Here is an 18,871-nt window from a genome sequence, read left to right on the forward strand (position 1 = left end):
CGACCCTACACGGACTAGTTTAGTGAACCATCAAGCGACAGCTGTGCGCCCATCTTTACTGTGTAACAATGTATGTTTATTGCACTTTGGGATGTGTAATATTGTGAATAAAGTACGAAGGAAGGAAGAAAAATTAGGGTTTAACGCGCTGTCGACATCGAGGGCATGAGAGAAAGAGCACAAACTTAAAATGTTTCAAGGATGGGGAAGGAAATCGGCCGAGCCCTTTCGATGGAATCATCTGCATGGAGAGATTTAGTGAAATCACGGAAAACTTAAGTATGGATGGTCGGGCGCGTGTTTGAACCGTCGTCCTCCCGAATGCGAGTTCATTGTGCCAACTACAGCGCCATCTCGCTCGGTAATGAAGAACGAAATACAGTTATAGAGAAAGAATTTATGTTCAAATTCGTGTCATTGTGTGTACGTTGATAATGTCATTACGCAGTGGTTCCACTCTGAGCAATAGTACAGTATAACATAGAACTACGTGTCATGTGTAATCCGAAGAACATTGTGGGATCCGAGTTGGAAGAATGAGTTGGTCAGTCCATGCACAGAATAGTTTGACGTAGAAGATATCGTTTTCAAGTCAGAGCATAATTTGTAGGCTGAAATAATAACTTACTGCACGAGCTCAGTGATGTCCACAACCGTCGAGGTTGTCGTATCTGTAGATCTGTGGTCTTACAGTAATAAATGTGGAGCTCTGTATGCCCACAGAAAGATATGCTGCAGCAAATGCAGACTTTGCGTAACTAGAATTTCTGCCTTACCTGTTAATTCTAAGAAAGAAAGAAAACTGTTAGAAATGAATATTCCTTCGATAACACGGTTGTTGGGCACAGAGCCTTACCACAGACTGGTCAAGTATTAGACAGGAAACTGGGCGTAACCTTTTAGAAAGAATGTGCAGAAAACCTGAATTAACGAGATATTTGAACCTCGATCCTACCGAGTAATCGGCGCTTCATAGATGATACACTCTTAGACTGGAAAGGTAGAAAAACAGTATTAAACAAATACAGATGTAAGTACAGAGAATAACAGAGAACACTCTGAAGTCATAATTAGGAAAGCAGTAAGTGAAGGATGCTTGTTATCCCCTCATTTGTTTAGTCTTTTCATCGAATACGCTATGAGGATTTTCAAAGGAAAAACAAACATCTGGGGTTAAAGCGATCGGAATTTCCATGTGACGCGGTAGATTTACTAATGATGTTACCTTGATAGCTGGTACTGGAAAAGTGCAGATTATACTTGCTAAATTTTAAGCAATAATGAAAAAACTTTGAACTTAAAATAAATCTGCAGCAATCCAAATTTGTGGTAGCAACTCAGTAATGAGGAAGAAACGCATCATCAAAATTGAAAGAAATAAAATAGAAAAATTTGACAAATCACATTGTTTAGGCAGGTTTATTACAGAAGACTAATATAGGATGGAGATCAGGAAAAGAATTTGTACCATCCTCTCGTGGAAGTTGTATGATTTATTTTATTTAATATTTCTTTGTAATTTATTGAGAGAGATGGCCATTTAAACAAAAAAAACATTAACTCTGAGCTTATTGCATTTTGCCATTAGCATTTAAATTGTTTGTTAAAATCAGAAAGTGAAACCACTGTCCCTGATCGCGATCTCATTTAGATGACCTTTCTGATGACGAGTAAAAATATGAAAATTAACTGTCCAAGCCACACGTAGCCTTCACATTAATATGAAGCGGACAACTTTACCAAAAGATGCAGGCTCGATTTTAATATTAAACTGATTTTCATTAGAGCAATTATCGCTCGATCGTTGCGTTATCAGATAAATCAATAAACGAATCGTTATTAACACCTCAGTGAACTGCATTCTCAAATCAAGCCATATGGTGAAAGGAAGGAGCTACTACAAACAAGGAAAACAAATTTATGAACCCTGAATTATCATTAAAATTACGAATGATGGGACAGTGAAAATAACAAATGGCACCAACATGCGCAAACTAAACTCACGTGATTACCCTGTTACCAGTCGATGAGAAGAAACAATGTAAAGTCGGCATCATGACTATTTAAATGATTTGATTACAAAAAGTAAGATACAGTAGAGCTTCATGGAAAGTGTTGCCTCAGATTAGATACATCTCAATTAACGAACGTCGTTAACTCTTCCACAAAATATTATCGCTGTAGTTTTAAGTTATGCCGAATGATCAGATTCAAGCACAATTCGGATACTATAAACTACAATATCTAAACGTACTTTCAATAAACAAAGTCAACTGCTGGTGAACAAGTCGTTCAGCACATAAAAAGAGAAACTATTTCTCAAGATATTCATCTGGAGTGTTCCACTGTATGCCTGTGAAATCTGGACACTCTTGAAGACAAACAGAAAGCGCTCGGAAGCGATGGAGCATGACTTTGTAGAAGGGTAATGAAAACCAACAGCTGTACAGTTATAAAACCCGATTAAGTTGTTCTGAAACACGTCATTGAGAAGAGAAATCTCATGGCAATAGCCCAAAGAGGAAAACAAAACTCTTCGGGCATTTATTAAGACACAATAAGTTTTTGAAGCGGGGGTTGGGTTGTTTTGGGGAAGGAGACCAGACAGCGAGGTCATCGGTCTCATCGGATTAGGGAAGGACGGGGAAGGAAGTCGGCCGTGCCCTTTGAAAGGAACCATCCCGGCATTTGCCTGGAGCGATTTAGGGAAAACACGGAAAACCTAAATCAGGATGGCCGGACGCGGGATTGAACCGTCGTCCTCCCGAGTTTTTGAAGGATACGATAAGGAAAAGATTGGGAAAGAAATACAGGGGAGGTGAAGGAGGAAAACTGTGGAAGATGTATGGTGTGTAACAAATTTCCAAAAATTATCAAGAAGCAAATAGAACAGCACAAAATAGTGGAGAATGGTTGCAGCGACAGAACTTGATGATGAGGAGTTATATCGTGTTCTAACTCTTAATAAAAATAAATGCACTGTTACCTTGCAAGCTACTAAGGAATTCGACCTGGAAGAATAATGCCCTCTGATTATCTGTAAATCGATGTTACATGTTGGAGGACGCACTGCAAACTCTCCCTCCCTTAGCAGCGGTAAGCAGGACTGCCAAGGAAGCCACGCACCTCCTTTCGTATAACGCGTTTCCACTGGCAAAGCTTTCTTCCGTGGCTAGCATTGAGCGGCACACGTGTTGCTCGTCGCCTGTCATGCACATTGTATCATCTTAATGATTCCTGCTGTGCCGAGTAAACTATGTCTCTGTCTTCTGGTGGCTGCAATAGCAGCAGAACATAGTTGACTCGGGTTTACAATCTCGTTATTTTCAGTGCCTAACAACAACAACAAATAACAAATATCAGTCTTCGATAGATGTTGTAACCCTTCACGTCCGTAGTCAGTTTTTCTAGTTGTTAGAACAGTGAAGAGCTTGTTGTCGCTGTAAAAGAAAGAAAAAACGGTGTTAGAAAATTTTACCACTCAGTTACCCGTATCTGAGACTTGCCTCCTGTTCACCAGAAGTTGTTTATCGAAGTTAACTTGGTAAGTAATCTTCCCGTAAGTCTTGAAGAACAAACCAAGTTCAGAGGAGTCCCAATGAGAATCGGAGGATCTTTAGAATCCTTCCAGTCTTAAATGTGTGAAGAGATTCTTTGCAGCCACTCTTAATGAAAATTCCTCGCTAAAAACTAGCAAAAAAAGGAGCTGGAAATTTCGTTAGATTTTGAACGTGCATATCTGTGAACCTGTGTGGGCTTATACTCAAGGGAAGTAGAGAATGAAAGAATAAGCCTTAGGAAATTAAAAAATAATAGTAAAATACTGAGAAAACGATAACTAAATAAAGTGGATCGTTTGGAAAGTGCAGATCTTTGCACATCTGCCAAATAAGAACCTGCTGCTGGGTAACGTTCGTGCAATACCGTTTCCAGAATGAATTTCCGCTCTACAGCGAACTGTGCGTTGTTTTGAAATTTCCGTGCAGACTGAAATTGTGTGGCGGACTGATATGCAAAACTCGAACCTTCACCTTTCATGGGCAAGTGTTCATCTGACAGAGCTACCCAAGCACGACTCATGGCTTCCCCCCCCCCCCCCCCCCCCCCTCCCGCCCCCCGCCCCCCGCCTACACACACACACACACACACACACACACACACACACACACACACACACGCGACCTCCATTCAAACGGTTCAGCAAAAAGCTCTTGTGTCAAGAAATTCCAAACCAGCGCACACTTCGCTGCAGAGTGAAAATCCATTCCGAATGCAATCTCCTAGGCTGTGGCTAAGACATGTATGTCTCCACAGAGTCCTTTCTTCCAGGAGTGCTAGTTCCGCAAGATATGCAGAACATTTGCATTTGTAAAGCCTGGAAGGTACGTGACGAGGGTTACTGGCGGAAGTAAAGGGGAGGGAGGGGGAGGGGGGTCCTGACTGTGGCTTGAGCAGCTCAGTCCGTACAACATTTGAACTCGCAAGGCAAAGATCCCAGGTTCGAGTTCCGGTCCGAAACAAACATTTCATTTGCCAGGAAATTTCGTTCAATACCTTGGTACTCTGCACCGTGCACTGCAACGCAATTCCTTGCAGAAGTATGGTTTAAATTTGTGGCGAGCTACAGACAGGGTGCCAAAGATTTCTTCACGCACAGTATGTATATGCATGCACAGTATGAACTGAATTGTCGTTTTATGCAAGGTGGTGGTACTCTATGTACTTTCTGTATTCACTCTGCCTCCCCAACACATTCGATTTCAGCAGACTTTTATTGTTCAACTGTCTAGTATAAGTTAGATTTTCAAGGAAGTGTCGATTTGTATAGTAACACAACTGAAGTATAGATGAGTACTTGTCACACAACAGCGGGGAGGGAATACTAATGCCGGTACTCAAATTGTTTGTCTGCAGGTACTGGCAGATGCTTCCGTACCTCTCCATTCAGTTTCCGAGAGTCAGTGAAGTGTGTTTGTGTTGGCCATCATACAAAATGAGCGGAAAGTTACAGCAACAGACTTGATGTGGAAGACATCAATGTCAATGAAATTCTCCAACAGGCGAGTAACTTTAGATGTTATTTTATTTTGGAGGCTACCAGTTTCAGCATTTCACTATGCCATCTTCACGCCCTTATGCATCTCTCCAAATAAACGAAAATGTCATATAACTTCGAATGAAGCATTAGTGAAACGATTGAATTCACAACATCCAGGGATTTATGGTAGTAAAATGAAATAAAATAACATCTTAGCCGCGCGGGATTATCCGAGCGGTCTAAGACGCTGCAGTCATGGACTGTGCGGCTGATCCCGGCGGAGGTTCGAGTCCTCCCTCGGGCATGGGTGTGTGTGTTTGTCCTTAGGATAACTTAGGTTAAGTAGTGTGTAAGCTTAGGGACTGATGACCTTAGCAGTTAAGTCCCATACGATTTCACACGTTTTAACATCTTAACTTACGTGACTGTTGGAGAATTTCATTGACATTGGCAATTACTTCCCTGTCCATGATGGACAAACAGAGATTATGTGGTAGAGGTCTAGTTCGTTAAAAATAAATAGAAATAAATCTGAGAAGAAGTAAAGAAAGGGTAGCATTCTTGCGATCTAAGGTAATGCATTCGTATCTGCAAAAGCATGAAAATCTGCAAATGGATGAAAAAAATTGATTCAAATATTGAGTAGAACACTTTGATTTCCCATTTTAGTTTCCATTCCTTAACCGTGTTTTTTCTTCTTTTTTTAACGTAGGACGTGATGCTTTCTGTGTTGGCCACTTCTGAGTATAAATTACTTTGTTCTCTAACTGATCTAGATCGATCCAGGTTTTAGTGGAATGCAGACAAAAAGAAAAGGAAGATAGACTGTACTTCGATAACTGGAACAGGTTTTCAGACTGTAATTTGTTCTAAATTCTAAATCAATGTTCGCTCAATATATATCGAAATTTTGATAAGTGAAATATTTTCTCACTTGTTTTCTTTTCCTAACACTGGTTGCAACACACAACATCATGAACGTGAGATGTTCCTTTGGTTCTATGTCGTTACGTATTCTCTACTCATTACAACGCAAAACGAAACCATTCGCTAAAATATCCATGCGGGTAATACGACTTTCTTTTGGCTGTGTGAGAAGCACTGGGTCTTCACATTGAATAAGAATTTTTTCTGCTAAAATTATTTTGGAAATGAAGCGAAAACTTTATGATAAGAACGAAATGTAGACATACGCGGTCAGGACGTACATTACAATTACAAACTGCGAGAATTGTGTGGAAGACTGTATATGACTTAGGTGAGCCAGCTACGAGAGACCGAGAACCAGATCTTCAGATGACGATGTCCTTGACATTAACTAACTCACGTTGCCAACTACACAAAGTGAACTGAATAAACAACAAAATTTTATACTTTATCCTATCATATTTCTGCAAATGCGCAAGAGACTCGACTAATATTTCTCTTCACAGGTAGCATTATCATCGTCAATTTCGGTGATTTTAATTGACAAAAAACTAACGCTGGCGCTTAACTAAGACAGCATGACGCAGCAGACTGTGGGCTTTGCTTCCGCTTTGCGCGGCGGCTGGTTCGTTCTCAAGCCTTGACAACGCGTAACGCTTACGCAATGACCTAGAAGAAGTAGTTTAGAGGCGGACCCAAGAGTTTGGCACGCGAGTACTATGGGACCGATCGTGGAGATTCGGTGAGTGTCTACGGACTTTTAGAAAATTTGATATCGTCAACAGGAATTTAAAGTCTGGTTTCGTAGGCGCCTGAAACAAAGTTGCCGCCAGATAGTACAAGGCATTGAAGCAGTTCTTTCCATACAGCTTACCGAGTAAAACGTCGAATTCACTTTGGTGTGTACTTTATTCTTCACACTGTGAGTAGCACTAGATGTTATTGTTATTTGTAATTGTGTAGCGAGGTTGCTGGTGCCAGCCGAGGAACGGGTCAGTGTATAAACGCTCAGTGAGTAAGCTCATAGGAACACAGTCAAGACAAATATTTCAAGTTTGTATATTGTAGGAAATATTCGTGTAGTTCTGCGATGAGCGGGTCAGTGTATAAACGCTCAGTGAGTAAGCTCATAGAAACACAGTCAAGACAAATATTTCAAGTTTGTATATTGTAGGAAATATTCGTGTAGTTCTGCGATGAGCGGGTCAGTGTATAAACGCTCAGTGAGTAAGCTCATAGAAACACAGTCAAGACAAATATTTCAAGTTTGTATATTGTAGGAAATATTCGCGTAGTTCTGCGATGATCGTGACAGTTTTTTAGTATGAAGCAGTAAACCCCAACACCGATTCCTTAGAAGAATCGATGTCCCATGTCTGATTACTTAACAAATGAGATAATGTGTTAAATATTTGACATTAAACATGTAAGCGATAATTAGAAATAAGTTTGAAATCATGTGTAAAGTTTGCTGAAAGTCGCTAAGTGCTATCTTTATCAAGGACTGGATGAGTATAGTTCGGGTAATACGCGCTCCGTTTGAAGTAAAAGCTAGTTTTTTACGTATCTCACTATTTATGATGTCATAACTCCTGAACTATGTGTCGCAGAATAATACAATTGAGTGGTACATTAAGTTGTATATATTGATACTGTCTGCAAAATGTGTTACGAATAGAATTAGTAGTAAAGAAGTAATATATATTAGAACGTCATGCTTGATGCTGAAAAATTTACTACATGAACAGTGAAAATATAATAATCAATAAACCTTTCTCCTTTCGTCGTTGCGAGAGGGGTGTCAGCGAGAGAAAGGTTTGGAACTGTGTAAAGTTTGTTGGAAAGCGCTAAGTGCTCGCATTCTCAAATCTGGGTGAAAATAATCTGGGTAATTGAGTTAGGCTGCCTCCAGAAATACACAAAATTTCAGGTAGAATACTTCCCCTAATGTGTTAAACCTTTAACATAAAGTTGTACCTCATAATAAGTAGATTATGGCTCTGAGCACTATGGGACTTAACTTCTAAGGTCATTAGTCCCCTAGAACTTAGAACTACTTAAACCTCTTGATATTCATACAAGTGGTTCTCTTTTCTCCAAAGGTCTCTTTAATTTTCCTGTAGGCAGTATCTATCTTACCCCTAGTGAGATATGCCTCTACATCCTTACAATTGTCCTCTAGCCATCCCTGCTTAGCCATTTTGCGCTTCCTGTCGATCTCATTTTTGAGACGTTTGTATTCCTTTTTCCCTGCTGCATTTACTGCATTTTTATATTTTCTCCTTTCATCAATTAAATTCAATATTTTTTCTGTTACCCAAGGATTTCTACTAGCCCTCGTCTTTTAACCTACTTGATTCTATGCTGCCTTCACTATTTCATCTCTCAAAGCTACCCATTCTTCTTCTACTGTATTTCTTTCCAGCGTTCTCGTCAATCGTTCCCTAATGCTCTCCCTGCAACTCTCTACAACCTCTCGCTGTTTCAGTTTATCCAGGTCCCATCTCCTTAAATTCCCACCTTTTTGCAGTTTCTTCAGTTTTAATCTACAGTTCATACCCAAGTCAGAGTCCACATCTGCCCCTGGAAATGTCTTACAATTTAAAACCTGGTTCCTGAATCTCTGTCTTACCATTATATAATCTATCTGAAATGTTCCAGTATCTCCAGGCCTCTTCCATCTATACAAGAATAATTTCTTCTATATCATCATACATTTCATCAATCTCTTCGCCATCTGCGGAGATAGTTGGCATATAAACTTGTACTACTGTGGTAGGCGTGGGCTTCGTGTCTATCTTGGCCACAATAATGCGTTCACTATGCTGTTTGTAGTAGCTTACCCGCACTCCTATTTTTTATTCATTATTAAACCTACTCCTGCATTACCCCTGTTTGATTTTGTATTTATAGCCCTGTATTCACCTGACCAGAAGTCTTGTTCCTTCTGCCACCGAACTTCACTAATTCCCACTATATCTAACTTTAACCTATCCATTTCCCTTTTAAAATTTTCTAACCTACATGACCGATTAAGGGATCTGACATTCCACGCTCCGATCCGTAGAACGCCAGTTTTCTTTCTCCTGATAACGACGTCCTCTTGAGTAGTCCCCGCCCGGAAATCCGAATGGGGGATTATTTTACCTCCGGAATATTTTACCCAAGAGGACGCCATCATCATTTAACCCATTTAACCATACAGTAAAGCTGGATGCCCTCGGGAAAAATTACGACTACAGTTTCCCCTTGCTTTCAGCCGTTCGTAGTAACAGCACAGCAAGGCCGTTTTGGTTAATGTTACAAGGCCAAATCGGTCAATCACCCAGACTCTTGCCCCTGCAACTACTGAAAATGCTGCTGCCCCCCTTCAGGAACCACACGTTTGTCTGTCCGCTCAACAGATACCCCTCCGTTGTGGTTGCACCTACGCTACAGCAATCTGTATCGCTGAGGCACGCAAGCCTCTCCACCAACGGCAACGTTCATGGTTCGTGGGGGCATGGGGGGCTTGGAAAAACTACCGCATTGTGCATGACGTTTGAATTTATTATTCCTTTGCTACTAACTCTATTAGAAATGTATTTCGCAGACACCATGCAGATACGCCGCTGAATGCTCCAACACAAATACATTATTGTACGACACATAAGTTCAAGAGGTATGACGACATAAACACTGAGACGCGTAAACAATTGCTGCACCTTGCATGGGTTTTAATACATTTATTCTTAGAAGCGTTGCCATAGAGTCGATTGCAAAATCTCATTGTAGATACGCGAAGCTACTGCGCCCAGCGAGCAGAAACTGTTCGGAATCAAGTTTCTTAATTAGGATACTTTACCTCTACATTTGTGCATTATACACGTTGCTATGGGCAATTGTTCTATAATTTCAGAGGTCTTTTCACGCGTACATGGAAATGAAATTTTTACGATACTGCACTACAAACACTGTCCATTATTTGTTTCCGTTTCTAATAGAAAAATTGCCAAACGAATACAGCGGCGACGCCAGTTTCGTTAACTAATATGTATATAGAACGGAAATACATTCGACTGTTTGGAAGTCAACTGTGATCTGTCATCAGTCATTTGTTGCAAATTTTGGAAATTTGTGGTAATGTCTTATGGGACCAAACTGCTGAGGTCATCGGTCCCTAAGCTTACGCACTGCTTAATCTAACTTACGCTAAGGACAACACACACACCCATGTCCGAGGAAGGACTCGAACCTCCGGAGGGGGGGGGGGGGGGGGGGGGGGGGAGCTGCGCGGACCGTGACGCGACGCCGTAGACCGCGCGGCTACCCCGCGCGGCCGTCATTTATTGCGATCGACTCAGTACAGTATTGACAAATAAACGACATAGTCTATTAGAAATCACGACCCTGGCGATATCTGAATAGCTGTTTTGCAACATTCTGTTAAAAATGTTACTAGTCTTGAAATGCTTTTTTCTGTGTAACACATTTTTGTGATGATCGACATTTATATATCCGACGTCACCCTCTCTTCGTGGCAACTACGTACGCGAATATATATTTGACCCTGCTTTTTCTTACAGATCCCTATATTAACACTTTTGTTTTCTTCTCACAATCAGTATGATGTATACGATGGTGAAATTAATACAGTGTTAATGATAGGTATATTTTCTTTTTCAACATAACACAGGTAAAGCAAGAAGACTAAAAGGTGAGAAGATGTCTGAATATAACGCCGAAACTGCCATAAAATAGCATCGAAATCGGCGAAAAATAGTAACGAATTTGATCATTAAACATCGCGCTGATTTGCCAAATCTTCATTGTGTAGAAGAAACAGCCCCTCTACCTGAATTCGAAAAAATAAGCCACGCCGCCTTCATTGAGATAATAGTAAACTGGAGGTTAAGTTATCATCTTTTGACATTTGACGGCGTCAACAATTTCTAAGATTCACAGCCTACAACGTACAGAGACGATATACCTGCGATCAGGATATTACAGAATGAAGAGGAGCGTCGGTTACCACACCACTTTGGACTCGTTTAAGGAGAAAAATGGTTCATATCCTGGTCAGAACCGTTGTGATTAACCGTTTAGTACGGCGGCGGCGTGGTTGCACTGGGGTCGCATTGCGAATGAATATGTTTCAAATTCCTATTCAGCCATCCAAGTTTAGGTTCTCCATGGCAATTTACTTTGGATGAAAACTGTAATACTTCCTTTGAAAATAAGGTTTCCTACCTGAATTTCGTCCAGTTCGCGTTTGTGTTTCGTTTCTTATGACCTCGACGTCCACAGTGGCACTAAAACTTAATCTTCCGTCATTTTGATTTAGATTATCCGAGATGTTTTAAAAAGACTTCTGGAGTTGTTAACATGACACTTGAAGAGGAAAAGCAATTGGCAGCTGAACCATAATTGCTTTAAATACTATTCAAAAACGTATACGTTTTCAATAACCACCGATGGAACTGAAAGTTGAAAGCAACAAACTTCGGATGCTTTGACCTAGCGTTACTCGAGCTACACTATTTGTTCTTTGCTGAAATCTTGCACTGTGGTCCATTACAAAGACGTGTAGTCTAGTGTCATGTTTTGTCTATAATGTGTTCCTAAAAACAATTAGTTCGATAAATGTACTTTGAATTGAATGGTAATATATATAAACATGGATGTACGTGCGTACGTTTCGTCATAGTTCTAGGAGTAAGACAGTAGTCACGTGTAAAGCATAACTCTGGAATGCCTGGAGAAACTTCAACAAAACCTGGCTACATACACGACTTACTATCTGGAAAAAATACTGTCGAGATAAAACACCCAAACTCTCATCTTCACATACAGAGTTGCTAGGGGTGTGTCATCCCTAAGGTAATTGTGTCCTGGTACTTAATGACATCTGCGTCAATTGTGTCCTGCTACTGAATGACATCTGTGTCAAGTTTAGTTGAATGTTCGAAGTGTTCCACAACTGTTCTGCATATTACCCTCATACTTCCGTGTTTACATGAGGTGTATGAGAGGATGAGGTTGGGATGAGAACGTAAAACCGAAAACAAGCTAGAGTGTATTAGATCTAAAACGAGTTGCTGGCCTGAATGGCGAAAGTCGCGATTACGTAACTGTGACTCTGGAACGCTTGGAGCTATTTCAACCAAATTTTGGCCACATGTGACTTGCAAACTGGAGAAATAGTTCTGTGGAATTAGAAGATTGCTAGGAACTGGATTAGGGATAAAGGAGAGAAGCATAGCTTTGGAGCGTGTAGAGATATTTCAACGAAACTTACCACCCGGACAGCTCACTATCTCGAAAAAAAAAAAAAAAAATGCTACGGCAGTAAGTCTAGCACGCCTAGGAGTGGTTCAAGTGGCTCTGAGCACTATGGGACTTAACTGCTGAGCACTATGGGACTTAACTGCTGAGGTCATCAGTCCCTAGGAGTGGTGCGGGGTGAAAGCGGGTAAACGTAACCTAAAACCATCGGTATGTGTCGAATACGTAGTTTCGTTTTTTGCGAGCTGACTAATGATAGTCGCGAAAACATTTCCTCCTTAGTGGTGTAGTTACTGGTTGAAAGAGAGAGAGGTGTAAAAATCTTAAGAACATCCTTCAAAAATTGTTTCATGTAAAAATTATTAGTTCTTGCGCTTGTAGGGGGAAATAAATGACCCTTTTTTAAAGTCTTCTTACTGATTTGATGGGGGCCGCTCCTGTTTCAACCTCTTCATCTCAGATTACCACTTGCAACCCACATCCTCAATTATTTGCTGGGTGTATTCCAAATCCCGCTTCCTTCTACAATTTTTCCTCTATAGCTGCGTCTTAGTATCATGGAAGTCAATCCATGATGTCTTGACAGATGTCCTAGCACCCTGTCTTATATATAAGCAAATTTCCTGACCCGCCTGTATAGCTGGGGGTATTAAAACGCTGCTTCCGGGTCGGGGAGGTGCGCCGGCCCTGGATCGAATCCTCCTGGCGGATTAACGACGAGGGTCGGTGTGCCGGCCAAACTGGATGTGGCTTTTAGGCGGTTTCCCACATCCCAGCAGGTAAATACTGGGACTGTACCCAAGTCCTGCCTCAGTTACACGATTTACGAACATGTTACTGCGTGAAGAATTTGACAGAACACTGAAAGATCCAACTCAAAACAAGGCCCCGGGAGTAAACAACATTGCATTAGAACTACTGTTAGCCTTGGGAGAGCCAACCATCATAAAACTGTACCATCTGGTGAGCAAGATGTATGAGACAGGCGAAATACCATCAGACTTCAAGATGAATATAATAATTCCAATCCCAAAAAATGCAGGTGTTGAAAGGAGTGAAAATTACCGAACTATCAGTTTAAAAAGTCACAGCTGCAAAATACTAACGCGAATTCTTTACAGACGAATGGAAAATTGGTAGAAGCCGACCTCGGGGAAGATCAGTTTGGATTACGTCGAAATGTTGGAACACGTGAGGCAATACTGACCCCTACGACTTATCTTAGAAGAAAGATTAAGAAAAGGCAAACCTACGTTTCTAGCATTTATAGATTTAGAGAAAGCTTTTGACAATGTTGACTGGAATACTGTTTCAAATTCTGAAGGTGGCAGGGGTCAAATACAGGGCGCGAAAGGCTATTTACAATTTGTACAGAAACCAGATGGCAGTTATAAGAGTCGAGGGACATGAAAGGGAAGCAGTGGTTGGGAAGGGAGTGAGACAGGGTTGTAGCCTATCCCCGATGTTGTTCAATCTGTATATTGAGCAACCAGCAAAGGAAACAAAAGAAAAATTCGGAGTTGGAATTAAAATCCATGGAGAAGAAATAAAAACTTTGAGGTTTTCCGATGACATCGTAATTCTGTCAGAGACAGCAAAGGACCTGGAAGAACAATTGAACGGAATGGACAGTGTCTTGAAAGGAGGATATAAGATGAACATCAACAAAAGAAAAACGAGGATAATGGAATCGGGTGATGCTGAGGGAATTATATTAGGCAATGAGACACTTAAAGTAGTAAATGAGTTTTACTATTTGGAAAGCAAAATAATTAATGATAGTCGAAGTAGAGAGGATATAAAATGTTGACTGGCAATGGCAAGGAAAGCGTTTCTGAAGAAGAGAAACATTGATTATAGATTTAAGTGTCAGGAAGTCGTTTCTGAAAGTATTTGTATGGAGTGTAGCCATGTATGGAAGTGAAACATGGACGGTAAATGGTTTAGGCAAGAAGAGAATAGAAGCTTTCGCAGTGTGGTGCTACAGAAGAATGCTGAAGATTAGATGGGTAGATCACATAACTAATGAGGAGGTACTGAATAGAACTGGGGAGAAGAGGAGCTTGTGGCACAACTTGACTAGAAGAAGGGATCGGTTGGTAGGACATGCTCTGAGACATCGAGGGATCGCCAATTTAGTGCTGGAGGGGGCAGCGTGGAGGGTAAAAATCGTAGAGGGCGACCAAGAGATGAATACACTAAGCAGATTCAGAAGGACGTAGGTTGCAGTAGACACTGGGGGATGAAAAAGTTTGCACAGGATAGAGTATCATGGAAAGCTGCGTCAAACCAGTCTCTGGACTGAAGACCACAACAACAATTATATATATATATATATATATATATATATATATATATATATATATATATATATATATATGTGTGTGTGTGTGTGTGTGTGGATTTTAAGTCTTCGCTATTGATCAGGAAAGTTCAGGGTTTAATGTCCCGCTGACGCGGGGTCCTTAAAAACGAAGCATGTGGTCGCATTCTGGAAGGATGAGAAAGGAAATCGGTGTGCCCTTTATAAGTAACTGTCTTAGCGTTCAACTTAGGCGATCTAGGGAAATCAAGGAAACCTAAGTGAGAACGGTCGGACGAAGAACTGAATTCCGGTCTTCTCAAGAGCGGAACCAGTGTCCCACCAATGCGCCGCCAAGCTCTCAGGAGCTCGTTCGAGCACGACTGAACCAAAACCGCCATTACTAAGTTTGAGCTTTCTTGTCGACAAACATTATAAAGCAGCTTTTGGCTTGTAGCGCTAACCACAAATCTAATATTAGTCAATTTTTTTCAAATTCAAGATGTTTTCATTCAAGAGCTGAGCAAATACAAAATTTCGCGGCATTCAGTTAAAAACAGCCGATTTCACGTAATTGGCTGTGCGTTGGTATACGAGACAGAAAGGTTAATTAGCCAGACCCGGAGTTGTAAATATCTTGCTGTTCTGTGGCTACGTAATTCTACACCATCGTACACAGGTACTCGGTATTTGCAACTTGTCACAAGTACGAAAGATTGAGACCAATATAAACGATTTAGAGTTAACTGTTGCGTTGAAGTGCTTGTGCTTTTCATTCCGTAGTAAACATCATTTCGGCTGGGAAACCGAAGTTTTATTACTTCATTTGCCATGCAATGGTGAAACTAGGAAGAGTGTAGTTATATTTTGCTGAAGATAGAAGGTGGAGAATAAAATAAACCTTTCCGCATCAAAATAATGTTCTCCTGAAAATGACTACTGATAGTAAATGCGAGAGTTTGCTAAAAAGGAGTACTTCCGAATCTTTTATGTGAAAACTCTTAAAGATTTTAAAATAAAACAGACGTTATTAACAGTCTTATCTTTCTTCTTCATGTTTACATGTTTATATCACAACGCAGTCACCCTGGTGACGAACACATTTCCTAAAGAGTGATCAGTTTGTTGATACCGTCAGTCTAGAATGTTTGAATTTGTTGACGCAGCCACAACGTCACCTCCTCTTATATCGCTTCATCACTGTCGAAGTGAAGTGCACGAAGGTGTTCTTTAAGTTTTGGAGACAGATGAAAATCGGTTTGGGCCAAGTCGGGACTGTAGAGAGAATGATCGATGACAGTGAAACCCAAGACGTCGGACTGTTACAGATGTCGCAGCGCTCGTGTGTGGTCTGTCGTTGTCTTGCTGAAGGAGAGGGTGTCCCATGTGTGGACCAACTCTTCCAGTTCGAGACTCGATTGCAGCACGCTGTTTCTCACGCACCGACAAAGTCACGTTACACACCGCTGTGTTGCACACTACAGTTCTGAGCCATCTAGCGCCAGAGGGCTGCAAATATATAGGTACGAAGAATAAAGATATAGAATGTAAATACCGTTTATTTTTTTTTCACTTCGAATCACCCATCTTTGGGGCACGTCAGATCCATTACTTCTTAGATGCTTGTGCTCTCTTTTTCTCCGAATAGTTCTTCATTCTATCTAATCTCTTCTTTCTTTGGTCCTCTGGTACCTGAATCGGTTTCGTGGTGTTGATCTTAACTTGGAACATCTTAGTTTGTTTGTCCCGTTCTTTAACATGACTTCGGTAATCTGGAGTTCTCTCCTATCCCTTTCCATTTCCTTAAACCAATTAAGTTTAGTCTTTTTTGTAACAGTAGTCAAAGATATGTTTAGTTACTGTGTTGGAATTCATTTGGAGTATGTGTCTATAGAAATCGATGCTCCTTTTCCTCATGGTTTCCGAGAGTCTCTCTGACTTTGCACAGAGGTCTTCGTTTCTATAGAAAACTTGTTTGTTATTTTGGAATTTAGGACCCATGATCTTCCTTAAAATTTTCCTCTTCTTGATTTCGAATTTCTCCATTTGCCATTTCGTCCCCATGACTAGTGTCTCTGCCGCATAGAGCGCATCAGGCTTAATTACTGTGTTATAATGCCTTATTTTGGTGTTCCAAGAGAGGGATTTCTTATTGTATGTGTTTTTAGTTTTCTGGAAAGCTAGTTCCATTTTGGTCGTTCTTGCTTCCATTGCTTTCCCTTCAAGGCTGTTCCATTCAATCCAGTCCCCTAGGTACTTGAAACTCCTTACCACTTCTACTTCTTGAGTTCCTACTTTAATTCTCTTAGGAGTATCTAGTATACTCGACATAATCTTCGTTTTTTCGTAAGAAATCTTAAGTCCTATCTTCCCTGCCTGCTCTTGTACCTCGGCGATTTGTTCTTTAGCTTCCTTCCACGTTTCCGCGAGCAGCCCCATGTCGTCAGCAAATGCTTAACACTTAATCGTGATTCCTTTGTTTTTTGTTCCAAGTCTTATTTCCCCTCTCGTTCTTGCACTCCATTCCCTCACAACTTTTTCGAGTGCACAGCTAAAAAGCAGGGGTGAAAGACCATCCCCTTGTCGGACCACTGTTCTGATCTCAAAAGGTTATTTTATTTTAAAAGTTTTAACAATTTTCTCGTGAAAAATTCGGAGGCATTACTTCTCAGCATGCCCTCGTAATAAGAGAAATTTTTATGTCTGAATACATCTACCATAACCATCAAAAGCAAAGAACCAAGTTCCGTGCAAAAAGTTTGTTTCACCTACCTGTCTGAGAATGTAAATACATTGCGTACTTCACGTAGAAAATCTTTAAATTTCTAAATGAACGCATGAAAAGCAGTCAAATGAAAACCGATCACCTCCACAACGGAAACGTGGACTGGTTCCATTCAAAAGTAATCAACAGACATTTATTCCACTAGGAGACGACAAGATTAGTTTCTGATTCGTAGTATGCGGTCCGCCGCTGATGGGTCCGCTATCGAACCCGCTGCAGCACTTCCTCGTCCCACTGAAACCGACATCCTCGCATGTCTTTCTTCAGGTCATCAAAGATATGAAAATCAAATGATGAAAGAACCTCGCTATACGGAGATGTTTCTGCGTTTAACAACCAAATCGCTGAAGCGTAGCGTTCGTCCGATGGGCAGTGTGGGGGCAGGCGTGATCGTGATGTGCAACAGGATATTTCCGACCGACAGCATACCGACAGCCCGAAGGCAAACGGCAAAGGCAACATTGGAAACATCCCACCTCTCCCCACCAAGAAATCCAAAGCTGTTCACACAAGGTCGTTATGGCCTTCTTCTCCGATTGCATGGGGCTCTACTCTCTCAGTTCCACGAACGTAGAATCACTATCAGTGCGTAGCGCTATGAAGACAATTTGCGGAAACTGCAACGTGCAAAACGTTCAGGAATGCTGTCGGATGGGATCATTCTGTTGACTACAACACATGCTCTCGCACTGCCAATTGTGCTAAGGCTAAGCTTCAACGATTTGGTTGGAAACAATGCAGCATCTTCCGTTCGGCCTGGAACTTTCACTGTGTGATTTTTACGTCTTTGGTGCCCTGAAGAAGACATGCGCGAACGTCGGTATCAGCCGGACGAGGAAGTGGAAGAGTTAGTGCGGCAGTGGACCTATCAGAGGCCGCCCGCATGCTACAAATCCGGAGTTGGTCATCTTGCCTCCCAATGGGGTAAATGTCTTAACACGTGTGGTGATTACTTTCGAATGCAATGTGGCAATTGTCGGGGTGTTTGGTTTTCATTTGACCTCCCCCCCCCCCCCCCTCCCTTTATATGTTACGAGTTAGCTAAGCTCAATGGCCGAGGTCTGGCTATAAGTACAGGGATTTGGAGGTGGGCTTCCGGTCAGTCGCTCGACTCTTTTCTGTCTATTAACACGACTTTCACTCCTGACACAGCTCTGTTCCTTTTAAGGATTAAAAAAAATACTGCGGTCCTCCATGGTCTGAATTCAACCTGGCTTGAAATAACTGGCTTGACGAGTCATTTCCACGCTGGGATGGAAGAAAAGACGTTTCGCCTCAATTTTTTCTCGTGCTCCGTGCCTGCTAATTTAGCTCAAAATGCTTCTTTATGTACAGAGCAATGAATACTGTCTGTCGATCGTTGTAGTACTAGGTCTTTCATCGCCAACTAAATCTTCAAATTCTTTCTGCACGGTGTGATAATGTCGTTTCATAGCAAATTCGGAGTACCCGTTTCTTATGTGACTGCAAAATATATATCTAGAACTCTCATCCGTCTCTTCTGTCCTTCCCATTCCCACTCTTCTTAAAAGCTTGTGAGAATAGAATGCCAGAT

At 41.2% G+C, this 18,871-nt stretch overlaps 1 protein-coding gene across 1 annotated transcript in view; it reads left to right on the forward strand.

The window, feature by feature from the left end:
• Positions 1–6,580: 6,580 nt before the first annotated feature.
• LOC124595144 (cytochrome b5-related protein-like) overlaps positions 6,581–18,871 on the forward strand; it is a 108,552-nt gene continuing 96,261 nt past the window's right edge. The window contains exon 1 of the mRNA XM_047133748.1: positions 6,581–6,707. Within this exon, the coding sequence (XP_046989704.1) occupies positions 6,685–6,707 (23 nt within the window). The 5' untranslated portion in view covers positions 6,581–6,684. The remainder of the gene's footprint in view (positions 6,708–18,871) is intronic.

The sequence above is a fragment of the Schistocerca americana genome, chromosome 2, assembly GCF_021461395.2.
Source record: "Schistocerca americana isolate TAMUIC-IGC-003095 chromosome 2, iqSchAmer2.1, whole genome shotgun sequence".
Lineage (NCBI taxonomy): Eukaryota > Metazoa > Arthropoda > Insecta > Orthoptera > Acrididae > Schistocerca > Schistocerca americana.